Source organism: Bos indicus x Bos taurus, chromosome 2 (genome assembly GCF_003369695.1).
Source record: "Bos indicus x Bos taurus breed Angus x Brahman F1 hybrid chromosome 2, Bos_hybrid_MaternalHap_v2.0, whole genome shotgun sequence".
NCBI classification, from domain to species: Eukaryota; Metazoa; Chordata; class Mammalia; order Artiodactyla; family Bovidae; genus Bos; species Bos indicus x Bos taurus.
The window spans coordinates 99129634-99146219 of record NC_040077.1 but is presented as its reverse complement, the minus strand read 5'-3'; the positions used below and the strand labels follow the sequence as shown (position 1 = coordinate 99146219).

The following is a 16586-nucleotide window of genomic DNA, read 5'->3' as shown; positions in this document are numbered from 1 at the left end:
CAATAAGCATGTGTATAATTGTTGTTTAGTCACTAAATCATATCTGACTCTTTTGCAACCCCATGGACTGTAGCCCACCAAGCTCCTCTGTCCATGTCCATGGGATTTCCTAAGCAAGAATACTGGAGTGGGTTGCCATTTCCTTCTCCAATCAATCTTCCCAACCCAGGGATCCAACCCATGTCTCTGCATTGGCAGGTGGATTCTTTACTGCTGAGTCATCAGAAAAGTCAAATTCAGATGTGCTCTTGCCTCCCCAGAGCACAATCATTTATTGCATACAGACTAAGTTACTCCACAGATGCTCCATTTAGAGAAAAGGGAAAAAAGAAAAAAAAATTCATACACTTTAAAAAGGTTTATGGGAGAAAAGTTTGCAAGATGCTTTTGCTTTAATGTTAATCACATTTATAATATTTAGCAATCAATGATATGGACTTCAGGCAGAATATTCATTTTATATACATGTAATTTGATAGTTGGAATTGATCTTTCCCTTTACTTTTACTATAGCCCATTTTCCTTTTGAGAGCTAAATAAACTGAGGGTTCAAGAGATTAAGGTAATTGTTTAAAAATCTCATGGTTCAATGTCAAAAGTTCAAGGATACAACCCTAGAGATAGAAGAACCTCATGTGGTCAATTGCTTCATGTCTATGGTATTTTCATCTTCAAAAGCTGCCTGACCTTGGGGACTTCCTGGCAATCCAGTAGTTTAGACTCTGCACTTCCAATGCAGGGGGGACGGGTTGGATCCCTGGTCAGGATCTAAGATCCCACCTGTCATGCAATGTAGCCAGAAACAAATAAACAAATAAAACCAACATCAGAGAAATAAAACAATAAAACAGTAATGTTCTCTTTAAAAAAGAGAGTTGCCTGACATCAGTGTTTTTTTTTTTTTTATGTATTAAGAAATCTTCACTAAATAATCTTCATGATGTTGGGATAAAAAACAAGCAAAGAGACAGACTACTTTTGGATGCACTTGGAAAATTAGTCAGATGACCTGAGAATTTGGACACAGTAAAGGCTTAATGATTTCCTTTAGATTCAAACAGAGACGGTGCAGTTGAACTAGATGTTCTTAAAGATAAGTTAAAAATTCGGAAAAATGGCTGTACCTTCTCTAACTGAAAAGAACTGCTGGGAAATCTTTAAGGAAACCCCTAAAAGTTCTCCTCTTTAGATTTCTGGATACAGAAGTCAACTAGTAGCTAAAGTGATAATTAGGAAAAGGTTCAAATACTACAGTATGTTGGCAAAAAGAATGTAAACAAAAGAAAGATGCAAAAGAAAGTTGCCAGAACAAAAAATAAAGATATATTTACCATCTTCATCCCAGGATGAAGAGATATAAATTTTACACGATTACTAATATCAAGAGAGGTGACAAAATTCTTATTGTTCATCTTAAAATCAAGCTAAGGAATGTTGGCCCTAATGTAAAATCACATTTCTTTATAACCTTTCTTTTTTGACTATGCTAATAATGTTCTTTTTTTTTTTTTTTTTTAGTTAGAGCATATCTATGCTTTTATTTTTTTTAACTTAATTTTATTTTTAAACTTTACATAATTGTATTAGTTTTGCCAAATATCAAAATGAATCCACCACAGGTATACATGTGTTCCCCATCCTGAACCCTCCTTCCTCCTCCCTCCCCATACCATCCCTCTGGGTTGTCCCAGTGCACTAGCCCCAAGCATCCAGTATCGTGCATCGAACCTGGACTGGCAACTCGCTTCTTACATGATATTTTACATGTTTCAATGTCATTCTCCCAAATCTTTCCACCCTCTCCCTCTCCCACAGAGTCCATAAGACTGTTCTAATACATCAGTGTTCAACTTCATCATTGAACAAGAACATACGGAAAGGTATAAAGTGTGGAATTTTCAGCTTCCGTTTTATTGACTCATCTAACAATGAGTATTTAAACAGGGAATGTCCTCTTGTTCTACTAATATTTGGAAAGGCTACAGGAGTTGCCTGTAGGAAACAATAGCTTACTTACCCGTAGTGGAGCAGGAAGAGGAATTTATTGACTAAGCTTGGACTAGGAATAATAAATCCATAGGCGAGAGTGCTGTCATGGAAAATCTTTGTGCTCTCCCATTATTCAAAACCATCTCCTCCTGCTTCAGGGTTAAGTTTTGCTCTTGGTAAGGTAAGTAATCTACATAGACATGTATATGAGTATCTGTTCTTCCTTCACAGTCTGTCTTGTTGATCTAAAATCATAGTTTATATATATATAAACACACACATATATTCTCTATTAACACCTAACATTCTACATCTAGTAGCTTTCCTGTTTAAGTCCTTTGAATAAATTAAAATGCAAATAAGATGGGTAGACAACATTGTAAGCCATTATCAGTATTTTATAATTAAGTCTAGTTACTTTTTCAAATTTCTCCTTTAGGTTAGTTTTTCCTAAGAAAGATAAGCCATAGTATCTTATTTGAGAGAAGAGCTGAAACATTATACAGTGGCAGAGAGGGCAGAGAATAGAAATGCTAAAGTCAAAATCTACTTGTGGAATACTGAGAAGGTGTTAGATTCAGGCAGAGAAGGCAATGGCACCCCACTCCAGTACTCTTGCCTCGAAACTCCCATGGACGGAGGAGCCTGGTAAGCTGCGGTCCATGGGGTCGCTAAGAGTCGGACACGACTGAGCGACTTCACTTTCACTTTTCACTTTCATGCACTGGAGAAGGAAATGGCAACCCACTCCAGCTTTCTTGCCTGGAGAATCCCAAGGACAGAGGAGCCTGGTAGGCTGCCGTCTACAGGGTCGCACAGAGTTGGACACGACTGAAGTGACTTAGCAGCAGCAGCAGCAGTTAGATTCACGGAGTCATACACCAGTGACTGTGTTTATGCATGGGAAGGACTTTAAACTTCCCTGGTCCTGTTTTCTCACCTGCAAAATGGGAGTCATAATTTTTAATATTGATATTTATCTTGAAAGTTCATATGAATAAATAAAACTTAAAATATTCTAGTCCGTGGCACATGGTAGGTTTACAATACATGTTAGCTTCCTTGCTATTTCTCAGTTTTCCTAAGAGAAGTAATATATTCATCTGTGAAACAGAGTGGACTTTATAATTAAGCTCTAGGGTTACTGAAAAGTGAAAAAAAGATGAAAGCCCAAGTTAATATGCCTTCAACTGGCACACAGGTTCATTGTAATTAACTTATTTACTATAATATGATGTCATTATATTATCTATTGTTATATCATCATTATTATTTTGTTTGTATAGAGTGTGTGTGTGCTAAGTTTCTTCAGTCATGTCCGACTCTGTGTGACCCTATAGACTACAGCCAGAAGACTACAGGCTCCTCTGTCCATGTAATTCTCCAGGCAAAAATACTGGAGTGAGTTGCCATGCCCTCCTCCAGGGATCTTCCCAACCCAGGTATTGAACCTGCATCTCTTATGTCTCCTGGATTGGCAGGCAGGTTCTTTACCTTAGTGTTACCTGGGAAGCCCTGTTTGTGTAGAATAAAAAAGTTGTTTTAAAAGTAGCATCTCATATAATCAAACTAGATAGATAAATGAGTGCATTAATAAACACATATAAACAGACAAAAAATATTTTGTGTAACATATATATTCACACACATGCACGTGTATGTGACAACTGCCTAAATTCAATAGGCTTCTCCAGTTCTTATTAGTTTGGGGAATGTGAATATATTTTGTTTGTTTTCTTCCAGTTGTCTTATGAAAAATGAAGATTCAAAATCCAAATGTCTCAAAGGCTGGTGTATTGAACTCAGTTGTAAAAAAGATAAAGAGTTACAGCCAAACATCAAAAATTGTTCATAATACAAAAAAAAAGGGCATTCTCTCTGTCCACTACCTGACCTGTGAAATGGAAAAATGCCCATCAGTGTTAAGGATGTATGCCAAAGAGGATAAAAAATTGAGAACTCTTCATACTTAAAATGTGCAAGTGTCCAGGTAATAAATCAGTGCTGATGGATTAGCACCATCATACAGAGACACATGCCATTTTAGTTAAAAGGATTTAGGGTGATTCTTGGCCCTAGAAACTTTAATCCTATGGCTAATATTGACAGTAACAATTATCTGAAGATTAAAAAAACTCTCATTAAGCACATCTTTAATTTAAATAGAAAGTAGGCGTTAAGCATGTACTTTTGTTTGTTTCCTAAGAAGATAGATTTGTATAATATTTTTTGAAAATATGATGGTTAACGATTCATCTATTTAACAATTTAAAATTTCACTGAGTTAACAAGGTAAAATTTCGTAGGAATAATATAATACTTTTAATTAAAACAATAAATATGAGAAATGCAGCACGTGTAATAAGACAAAGGTTCAAATTTTTATCGTTCAGTTGAAAAGTAAATTTTCGGACATGGTGTATGTAAATATCCATTTAATACTGTATTTGATATATTTGCTGACATTTGCCTTCTCTATAACCTCTGGGATTTGAGTCCAAGTTAATCATACAGTGTCCCAGTGATTACAGCCACAAATTAAACTTGACTCTCTTCATCACCCTTACATAGTTCCCCACCAGGAACAAGCTCCATATCACCTGCCAGTTTATAGCCCACCTCTTTCTATCTTTGTCCTGCTGACAATAAATCCCCTTGCCAGTTAATTGAACAGATGTACCCAGTGCTGCTTCCTGAAGATCCTCAAAGCCAGGCTTTGATAGACAGTTTAGAAAGTGGCACAATAAAATAACAAAAGCCTTTAAACTGAGAGCACTGCTTTGTTATGCTTAGGACGTTAAGGTCATTCCAGCTCATTCTGATCGTGGGGATCTTAATTTTTACTCAACCAATTTACTTGCAGCTGTCATTCTTTCCAGTATTAAAAGTTCAGCTCTTCAAGTGTGGGGAATTGGAGGGATGGTTGTGTGGGGAATGAGAAGAGCTTGTTACAAACTAAAAATGGCAAAAACAAGTAAAATCTGGCTTGGCTCTCAAGTACAAAAAGTTATTTTCAAAGCCTATAAATTATGACATAGTGATTAACATGTAATTTAAATATATTTAAACAACAATTATATCACATTTCCAGCCCAGCTAATTGGCCTCACAGATGTTCCCTTGTAGATGTATTGCCCTTCCAGGGAGATATGAATGAGGTGCTTTTTATCATGGAAAACAGAAAAAAAAGCAAATGGAAAAAATGGAAACAGAAACATAAAAAGCAGCCAGTAACCCTAAAAACAATGAACACTAAGGGGACTTTGCTTAGCATTTTTTCCTATTTTAATGGTAAAAACTAGGAAGAACATGAAGACACTCTTATTACTGTGATGGTATCTGGCAGTGTGTCCAGAAGCAGAGTTGGCTGGCTGCTAATGGAAAGACTTACAAATGCAGGACAGCAGATGCATTCAAATAAAGCATGGCCACACTTCCTGTCTTGGAACACACTAACTGCAAGAGGTCTAATTATTTTTAATATGATGCCTTTACAATTGAAGATGGCCTAGCCCAGATAATGAATATAGATAATAAAGTATTTCCTGATGAAGAATGACTTGTAAGTTATTCTTTTGGTCATTTCTCTCTCAAGTTTTATAAAATGCTAAACATGTAGCAGGCAGTGCTATTTTTTCAGCCACAATTCAAACATTACCCAGTATAACAACTCTTGCAAATAAGAGGTCAAAGGAACACTGGTGATTATGAATACTTTGAAATACTTTGCCTTTTAATATATAATCATAGAATTGAAATAAATTCACTCCATCCTCACTTTACTCTTGCTTTTTTCTTTCAACAATCTCAGGAAATGTTTGATCATACAATGTAAACTGGGAAAGGCCACTGGCCAAGCCTTTCCTAGTATATCATGGTATCTCCAGCATCTAACATAATCCCTATGCTTTTATCATATAAATTTAACAAATATTTACTAAATGTTTGCCAAATAATTCAAGTTTAATGAAAGGGTAAAGCCAAGATTGTAATATGATAAAGTTCCAACAGGCAGGTGTCATATTTTTGTACCAGCTTTCTATTTTAACATATCACTGTATTATATGAAAAATTTCTTTCTCAAATTTATGAACAAATGAATTAGATTTAATAACTTTCTGAAAGATAGCAAAATATATTTCAGGTGATGTGGAAGACAGATAAGCATTTAAAAATGCTTCTTTGATGAGAAGCTTTGGCAGTTTGATTGCTTGAATTTAAAAATATGATTTAGCAGGTGTGAACATTTAAATTTTATATATCCTCTACATTTGTATAATAGTGCAGAGTTTACAAAGCTTATTCATATGTGAAATACCTTATTTCTCCATTAAGAATAGGTATCTTCATTAAGAATAAGGTAAAGAGGCCAAGGACAAAAATGAGGTATTTCATGATTGACCACATCACTCATAATTGGGACTGGAGCTCAGTCCCAACAATACCATACAACAATCTGTCCACTCTACAAAGCTCCTCCTATGCATTGCATAACAAATATATCCAAATTTCCATGTTATATCCTTTAGTGTGATGTTAGTTATGTTACTAGAGAAAGAAAGAAATAAATATTTTCTATACCATCATGTAAGTGACTCAGTTATGGGCAGAGGTAAAATGTAAATTCAGTGTAAGTGTTCAGAGCTTGTCCCCTTAAGTTCAGAAGACTCAGTTAAGGAAAATTCTATTATCTAGTTGCTATTAATTTGTATTGAACAGTTAATCTCTGTGGGACCATATTCTTAGGTTGTTCTGTCAATCTGTAAATTATAAAAACATCGACCTGGAATAAGATTTAGCTCTGTTTTATAGATGTTTCAAGATGTTGTCTTTGAGGTTTATTTTAGTCATATCTGTTCACTTAAAGCCAGAAGGTATAGAATGAAAGGTTCACAAAACCAACTGTTTTTATCTTCATTATTCATTATCTCAAGTGCCTTGAAAAGTGCCTTGTGCATACACAGATGGTGGTTTCTCAAGAAATGTGCTTAATAAATAATTGGTATTTTATATACATATATGCTAAGAAAAAGAATTGGCATTCATATATCTCCTGTGCTTAGCCTAAAGAAAGTTATCCTTAATATTTTATCATATTTTTATACTGACTTTTATTTAACCCATAGGTTAGAGTTGTAAGCCATAAGAATATGTCTTTTTGTTTTTTTTTTCTAATTGCTATCTAATTTCAACTGATTCTAAATACATAAAAGTAATGTATGTAAAGCATGTTTCCAGGAAAGAAACCAATTTTTCAAGATTTTCTGCTGTTTGTTCACTTAAAAAGAGACTAATGAGAAAATATTATTTACCCTTTCTATAAGAAAAGGTTGAGAAGCTGACACTTAGCTGAAGTGATAAAGAATAAATGTAATTTGATAACAAAAATTATTCCAAGAAAATTGATATCTACTTCCATCTCTTTTTAGATAAGCTTCTTATAGGAGAAAAGTTAATGTGGTGATATGTGATCATTCCAGTCACCTAAAGTATAACAGAGGAAAGCATTCCTTGTTTATAACTCTAGTTTATTATTTACTACTTTTCCCTTTCTTTCAGGGTTCATCAGAAGAATATTTATTGTCAACATAATTTTTAATGCATTTAAAATTTTTCTTTTTAATTTTCCTTTACAAGGACTGAATTATATATAGTACTCTCAAAATATATAAATAAACGTTCTTGAGATCAGAGTACATAAAATTTTGCTGTTTAGCAAACATCACTGTTGTGCACATGTTCCCTATTGGTTCATACAACTCATGTGGCTTTTCTTTTTCTTTTCTTTTTTTTCCCATTCATATCACCTCTTATTATATCCATCATTCCATTTTTCTTTCCTATTAGAGTGAAATTGGACACAGCCCTCCTCCTGCCTACACCCCTATGTCAGGAGTAAGTATTTCACAATCAACCTTCATCTTTTAGGATTTTGGTCTTTGCCTACCATGTTTCCTCTGTCTCGTCTCACCATAATTTCCTCATTTTGCCTTTGCCAACAGTGAGTTAAGAATTTACTGTAGCTTGTGTAGCTGCCTATGTAGATATGTTTTATCTCAGTAGATAATCCAGAGCTAAGGTATCATTCATCCACAGTAGCTTTTGATTTTCATCTGAAAAATTTACCTGGGCTCATACATTATGCTTCTGGGTAAGGAGGTTATCTTTATGTCCATGATTATAGGTCTTGTGCTAAAAAGTCAGAATTTTGGTGATGATTTTCCAGTTATGTACTATAGACTCAAAATTATAGTAACAATAGACTAGAAGGCAGTAAGGAACTCTCACCATTCAAATGTCATCACTGGGCTTCTGTTCATAATGGCAACTGCCTATAGTTAATGACATTGCCATTTGTCTTGAAAATTCACTTTGAATTTTTACATTAAAAATAGGCAGTTGTGGGAAAGAATATGAAATACTTTTTATTAGACCATGTGTTAGGTGGTTAGTAAAATTAAAACATATATTTCCAAATTGTTTTCCCACAATTGATTTACTTTATAGGACAAAATTAGAATATTAGGTGTTTCTAGTCTATAACTCAGACTCATTAACTATTAGGGGGGAAAAAAAAACAATAAACTCTGACTTTGCTCTGAAAGACAAACTTCTGTATCCTTTTGGTTATTAACATCCATATTTTTGATTGCTATTCCTCCCAATAACTTTGGTCTCCAAATGTGTTTCTACTATTGACAGAACCAGTTTGTCTACCGAGACGGGGGCTTCGCTGCAGAACAAGGAGTGCCCATGCCCTACAGGGCCACCACCAGCACAATCCCAGAAGCCCCCATTGCTCAGGGGGCTACTGCAGAGATTTTTGATGACTCCTGCTGTAATGGCACCTTACGCAAATCCATGGCACCCCATGTCCAAGAGGACAGTAGCACCCAGAGATACAGCGCTGACCCCACAGTGTTTGCCCCAGAACGGAGCCCACGAGGAGAGCTGGATGAAGAAGGTTACATGACTCCTATGCGAGACAAACCCAAACAAGGTACAAACAGAATGCTCAGAAATGATTGACATTTGACATTTACTTTCATCAACATAAGCAAAGTCTAGAAGGGAAATTGCCAAACCATTTGCCTGTGTAACATTTGTGACCCACAAAAGGCCTAGACACTGCTACTCCTAGTAGGCTATCTGAATTAACAGCATCCACATCATCTAGGGGCTTTTTTAGAAACTGGAATCTCAGACCCCACTTGATTAGGAATCTGCATTTGAACAAGATCCCCAGGAGACTTTTATGCACAGTTAAGCTTGAGAAGCACTGATATAAACATAACTTTATTGGAGTACTTAAATGAGGCAGCATATCACAAGATTTCAGAACCCTTGCTCCACTGGTGATCATAAAAACTGGTATTATTGGTAAAAGTGTCCAAAGCTTTTGATGGCATCAATAAAAGATTTGATTGATGCATTAAAATGGTGTCATTTAAATGACCCAGCTTATTATAGGAAATTATGACTTCTGATAGGGTACATTTCAAAAATTAAAGTTCTGGCCCTCCATATACTTATATGTATACCATCACATCTTGAAAATATTCATAGTTTATGGTTTTAGGAAGCACAGCAATAACTTTACAAAGTTCGTAGTAGGCATGTTAAATATCCAAATAAATTTCAATTTTGAAAAAAACTCTTTCCTTCTATGTTAACAGCATCAGAAAAAAAGAGAAGATGGATGACTGTTATTAAAAACTGATGACTGTGTCCCAGAGTCTTAGTGTCACAGTAAATTATATTTTAAGACTCTGTATGAAGGTCCTTTATCTCCCTTAATATGTAGTTATATTCACTTTTGTAATATTCAGTTAAGGCATCACTAAGTACATATTATCAATAACCTATTAAAATATATCCACTTCCATATGTATGAAAATATTACTGTAATGAAGAATTGGAAGTTTGAGTAGCCTAGTAGTGACACAAATGTAGGTTTTGGGAAGATTTGGCAGATCCTTCAGAAAGTGGAATGTTCCCCGGGAAGATTCTCAACTCAACCATAAAACTATTCGTCTACGGAACCACATGGCTATACGAATTTGCATTAGGACAATAGATGAGCAGATTGCATTGAGAAAAGGTACCTTGAACCTTCCAAGAGAAAAGCAATTCAGTCTGTGTAGACTCACAGTAGGTAGACCATCCCCAGATTTTATCTCTGTGTACTAAGAAACCCACGTTTCTATAGAAGGTTATTCTATTCTAGCCCAGTTCTCAGAGAGCAGATAATTTTAGTATAGACATACCTATATTTTCAATGGAGAAATTTCAGGAATCTAGTAAGAAAAATCCAATTCTGACTCCCTTAAAGTTTTTCTTTTTTATATATTTTTCTTAAAATGACAGTAGCTTTGAGACCCATTCAAATTAAAACTTGTGATGAAGTATAAAGTTCAACCTACTCCTTCCTATAAGGGCAACAGTGAAAACCATGCCATAGAACAAGAAGATCTTTCAATATAAGTTAGGGAATTTGAATTCTACTTCAACGCTAATTGTATCCTTCATACATCATTTAATCCCAATTTTCTGTCTACAAAGCTAGAAAAATACAGTTTGCATGCCTTTTTCACAGGATTGTTGTGAGGATGAAGTGATAGTGCCTTGTAAGATACTGAACTATAATCTGTGAATTTGATGGTAGGATATTCATTATTATTATTACTTTTTGCTCAGTCCTCAGTCATGTCCAACTCTTTGTGACCCCATGGACTGTAGCCCACCAGGCTCCTCTGTCCATGGGATTTTTCATTACTGTCTCTTAACTTGCACATGATGCTAAATAGTTAACTATATCCAACAGCTCTATATCCAGGAAAAAATAACCCTGGATTGATAAGATTTTTCTCTCTATGTTGTCAAGTTTGGTATGGAGGATAGGAAGTTTGTTTCAGAATGGTAGTATCTCAACAAACAGGCCCTCTTCCTACCCTGACACCAAAATAGGAATAGCTAAAGTGTCATTTTTGTGCATATATTTAAAAAGAGGATATGCTACATATGTGTCGATATGTCTATGTATAGTCTACACGATAAACAAAGGGGTAGAATTAAACTTGAGGGAAGCAGTATTAACTAGCAGCATTTTTTAAAAAAATTCTAGGCCAATACCTATTCTAGATAAATTTATTATATTGAATCATACAAAATAGCTGCTCTAAGACTGGTTTCAACCTACAAAACAGTAATTTCATATGATTCAAACTGTAGTTTGCTATCTTATGATTATGATTAGCTACTGGAAATAAACATTACAATTATATTTATTGTTAAGCTTACGTACTATCAAGCAAGTCAATTTAAAAGCATGTTAGCTATTTATCTGATTTGATTAGTTAAGTCTTTTCCTTAGATGTTTTCTTCCCTGTGTGTTTATCTTTCTGAGGGAACATCTATAATCAAACCGTTATTACTTATGCAGACATTCCCAGCAAATACATAGACTAAGAAACACTATTCTTTTACTTCATTCATTTATTATGGCATGGAGTTAATCTTGATTTTCCAACACTATTTTTAGAATTCTCACTTCTCCACAGTTAAAGGCTATTTAATCCTGATAGGTTGTTTGATTTTCTAACAGAAATGAGTAACTTCTAAAAAACAGAAGCATTTAAACAACTGGCCCCATGTGTAGGAGTGTGAGTCGCTCAGTCGTGTCTGACCATTTGCGACCCCATGGACTGTACCCCGACAAGCTCCTCTGTCCAGGGACTTCTCCTGGCAAAGATACTGGAGTGGGTTGCCATTTTCCTTCTGCAATATGTAGGAGAGACAAATATAATTAGAGGGAAAGAAGAACGGTCTTTCCTTCTTTCTGAAGGACAGGAACTCTGACGTTGGCCCTGTTGGTGCCTTGTTTTGTCACTAACATGTTTTTGCCCACTTACTCGTCTTTCCTATGACAGTTGTAATCCACAGAATAGTTTTGGGGAAAATTCATGAAACCCGTGGCTTTATTGTTCTGGAAAAGGAAACTAACCGTCCTGTATAACCATGGCCAGAATTACATTTTCCAGAAAGTAGATGTTAACTGATACTTTTGTATTCCATCAGAATACCTGAACCCTGTGGAGGAGAACCCTTTCGTTTCTCGGAGGAAAAATGGAGACCTTCAGGCTTTGGATAATCCCGAATATCACAGCGCTTCCAGTGGTCCACCCAAGGCAGAGGATGAGTATGTAAACGAGCCGCTGTACCTCAACACCTTTGCCAACGCCTTGGGGAACGCCGAGTACCTGAAGAACAGCGTACTGTCTGTGCCAGAGAAAGCCAAGAAAGCATTCGACAACCCCGACTACTGGAACCACAGCCTGCCACCTCGGAGCACCCTTCAGCACCCAGACTACCTGCAGGAGTACAGCACAAAATATTTTTATAAACAAAATGGACGGATCCGGCCTATTGTGGCCGAGAATCCCGAATACCTCTCGGAGTTCTCGCTGAAGCCAGGCACTGTGCTGCCTCCGCCGCCCTACAGACACCGGAATACTGTGGTGTGAGCTCCGCAGTGGTTTCCGGGTGGAGAGACACACCCACTCTCATTTCCCGCGGCCTCTCTTTCTCTTGTTTTCTTCCTTCTACTCCCAAGGCCAGTAGTTTTGACACTTCCCAGTGGAAGCTATAGAGATGCAATGCTAATTTTGTGCTTATCTAACTTGAACATTAGAAGGAAGGACTGAAAGAGAAAGAGAGGAGGAACCACACTGCTTCTTCATTTCTCTGCATGGGTTGGCCAGGAGACTGGAACAGCTAGAAAAGGACACGCAAATAGGAGGCAATACTGCCTGCCGTCAAACTAGTTCTCCACGTCCCACACCCCACCATTTTTTTTCTTTTTATTCCTTCCTTCCTTTCTTTCAAAGCAGATGCTTGAAAGATCCAAGCTATCTGTTCCTATCTGCAGGAACTGATCCGTATATTTTCAACATCCCTGGTAATCCTAAGGACGTTTTCAGTAGAACAAAACGATAACCTTTTCTATAATGTATGATAGTAACTTAAGATTGAAAATCCAAACTCGTTCTCCACCAGTTTCTGTCTTGACAAGCAAGAATGGCCAACTCAGCCTTCATAATTTTTGAATCTTCATCCAAGTTATAACCAGTAATTATGTTTGGGGAGCTTTTTTATTTTATCACTTTGTTTTGCTTTGATCTGTTTCTTCATATTACTTTCTCCTATATCTTCAGCTTTAATTTGTAATTGCAAAGATTTTTACATCAAACCTTCTTAGGTGTTGCTATAAATTGAAAGAATTGTAAAAAGAGATATTTTAATATGGTGAAATGGCCACTATTTTAAATATACAGTCTTTAAAATTAGAAGGGGAGGCCAAGGTATTGGTCAAATATAACATTAAATCAAACTTTTGTGTTTTACAATATTGAATATGGATTCTCCTCCCTCCATTCCTGTATATTCTTCATTTTCTTCCCCTCTATGAAAGACAGTACTTGATAGGTAGTAATAATGTTAAGAATAGAAGGGAAACTAAGAGACAGTTGTGCGTGGTTCATAAAACCTACTGACACTTTCAGGGGTGGTCCAATGGGGAATCCTTTGAACTGGAAGAAACACACTGGATTGAGTATGTCTACCTGACAGATACTCAGAAATGTAGTTTGCACTTGAGCTGTAATTTTATTTGTTCTCTTTCTGAACTTCATTTTGGATTTTGAATGAAGCAATATGGAAGCAACCAGCAAAATAACACATTTGAGTACATTTTTTTTTAAGAGCTAAGATAAAGAAAGACTGTGGAAATGCCAAACCAAGCAAGTTAGGATTTTGGAAGAATATCAGGGGATTATGGTAAAAGAGTCAGTACATGCTCCACATGTAATATCCCATTTTCTACATGAGGAAAGTTGTTCAGTTTATACACTCCATTTGAAGGAATGCAAGTAAGGATTGGCTTAAATTCCATGGAATTTTTAGTATAAGACTCATTTATATTAAGTGGAAGGTAACTTTGCACATAAATTGGTATAACAAAAATAAATAAACAAACATTCACTGCTTTAGATAGATCCTTGGGTTAAAAGTTGTAAATAAATGTGAAAAAAGTTTCTCATGTAATTATTTTAATATACAACGTACTACCCTTTTGATACGTTATATAACTCTTTTTCTTCAAACAGCATCCTAGTTCTAGAGCCATCTTTATTGTGTATCATTTTGAAGAATACCTATTGAGTTAAGATGAGCAATAGAAACAAAGGATAGGGTTGAGTTTTCAGAAAAATGGAGGCCTCAGGTCAGCAGTTAGAAAAATTGGATATAAATCTGCCCCTTCTAGGAAAATCTGCCCCAATTTATTTGGAATTTTGTAAACTATATTTCTTTCCAGGGATAAAATATTAGAATTTGAATGTATCACCTGGTGGTGGTAGTTTAGTCACTAAGTTGTGTCCAACTCTTGCAACCCCATGGATTGTAACCTGCCAGGCTCCCCCATCCATGGGATTCTCCAAGCAAGAATACTGGGAGTGGGTTGCCATTTCCTTCTCCAGAATGAATCACCTAATTGAAAACAGACTGAAAATCTCCATGGAAAACAGTAGGGGAAAAAATGACAAGAAATCTAGGTTTCTGCCTATTTTGAAAAAGTAAGTCTCTCCACCCATTCAGCTCCCTTATTTTTCAACTCATATTTATTTATAGTCTACTAAAAGCACTGTGTTATGTGGGGAACACCCAGATAAATGCAATATACTATCCCTAACTTTAAAATTTTACAATTAAAATGTATTTGGAATGACATTTAATTTTTTTTATAATTCAAAGAATACAATTGCATGGACTCTTTTTTGAACAATCATATAAAATCAGCTGTTTGTTAAAAGATCTTCTGTGAACTCATCTGGGACATGAGTGAAACGTCCTACAAGTTACTGAAGGTAACACATAGGATAGTTTCAGTGTTATCATCCAAACGCAAACTGGTCTAGAAGGGTATTGTATCACTGGCTAAGTGTCATTTCCGGATTCTAACTTAACCATTAAATCAGCAGTAGATGTTGGTTTTTGCCCAAGAACATTGCAGACATTGGAATTGATTTCTTCTGAAGTTGTGAAAAGTGAGGGAAACTAAAAGAATGAGGTCGAGTAAGGAGGCGTTTTTTGAGAGGTCTTACAGTGAAGTTCAAACATGAATTTCCCAGGGATGAAGACAGAATGATTCAGGGCCACAGCCTAAGAGCTCAGAGTTCTTCTACCCAGTCAGAGGAGTCTCCAGGAAAAGCAGTCCTCACATCATCATTTATAGAAGTTTAGATAGAAACCTCTTTTTCTAGATAAATCTGTACCAACTTATCACTGACAGTATCCTTGTTGGATACTAGAGCTTGACTTTTTCTCCTGATTTACGATATTCATACAGTTTTTTGGGGAAAATGACAAGCAGAATCACTTAGAGAAGGAAAGAAAATTATTTTACTGTTAAGGTAATAGAAGTATATTCAGTAAAGGTAGTATCTCCTTCATCCTAGGAACATAAGACTTATGTAAAACAGGTACTAATAACTGGAGATAGATGCACGTATAATCCAAAATGACCTAAAATGCTTCACAAGAATCTAATTGTTCCTTTTGAATGATTTCTCTAGTACATACTTGATTTCAGTTGTTTTAAGAGTTTCTCTTTTGTTTTATTTTTGTCCCCCAGGAAAACATATTTCAAAGTGTATGAGAGGGAGAAAAAAAAAGTTTATTTGTTCCAAAGAATAACTCACTCGACTCAATAGAATGAAATTTTAAAATACCAATTAAAGCCTTCAAAGTGCACTGGGATATCAGGCTAGTTGTATTAATGCAAATATGCAGAACCAATTAAGTAAATTTGAAGAAAATAGTCAAATTACACAGACTGTATTTTTTTTAATCATCAAATCTTGTAGCTTAGACCTATCTTGGGGAATCTTATTTCCAGGTAAGAAAAACTGTATAACTAATTGGTTGTTCAGGGCAGTAGTTCTTAGATAGGTAAGAAAAGATGTCTTCTGAACCAAGGTAGACCCAAAACCACAAAGCATCCTGAACCACAAAAAGGTGCTTGAACTACTGGATAACAGTTGATTTTCAAATTACTAGTGGCACAGTTGAGGAGCAGAGTTCTTTCTTGAGTAATATTCTTGACATGGAATAAAAAATCAAGCAAAACTCAAATCAGATTAAAATGTATAAAGCAAAAATTTGAGTTTGTTTTCTTAGTAGATCAGGAAGAATGAATATTTGTAGCTGGAGAAGAGAAATAGTGTTATTTTAAGTGTATAATGTATATGTTAATACCTTGTAAATCAGGACTTGGCATGAAGATCATGTATATTTCCAATGCCTAGGACAAACCAGCAGGACTGTGAGGTTCTGCTCGTAGATGAAGTTGGAAGGGTTATCAACATGCTTTTTGAAGTGTCAAAAATTAAAAAAAAAAAAAAAAGGAAATTGGTTAAGCTTGACAGGGAAGGATGTAAATACATGTTTTTCTAGAGCTATCTAAACTTTATTTCAAAACTTGAATTATTCATCCATCTATAAATGTTGATTATTTAACTAGTATATGTAGTTCATAAGGT

At 35.5% G+C, this 16586-nt stretch overlaps 1 protein-coding gene across 6 annotated transcripts in view; it reads left to right on the top strand.

The window, feature by feature from the left end:
* ERBB4 (erb-b2 receptor tyrosine kinase 4) overlaps positions 1–16464 on the top strand; it is a 1287830-nt gene extending 1271366 nt beyond the window's left edge. For 3 of the 6 annotated variants that reach the window (XM_027566583.1, XM_027566600.1, XM_027566573.1), the window contains 3 exons: positions 7837–7884; positions 8692–8989; positions 12067–16464. In XM_027566583.1, the coding sequence (XP_027422384.1) occupies positions 7837–7884; positions 8692–8989; positions 12067–12512 (792 nt within the window). In that variant the 3' untranslated portion in view covers positions 12513–16464. The remainder of the gene's footprint in view (positions 1–7836; positions 7885–8691; positions 8990–12066) is intronic. The other 3 variants (XM_027566608.1, XM_027566617.1, XM_027566591.1) reach the window with 1 other exon arrangement.
* Positions 16465–16586: the final 122 nt, after the last annotated feature.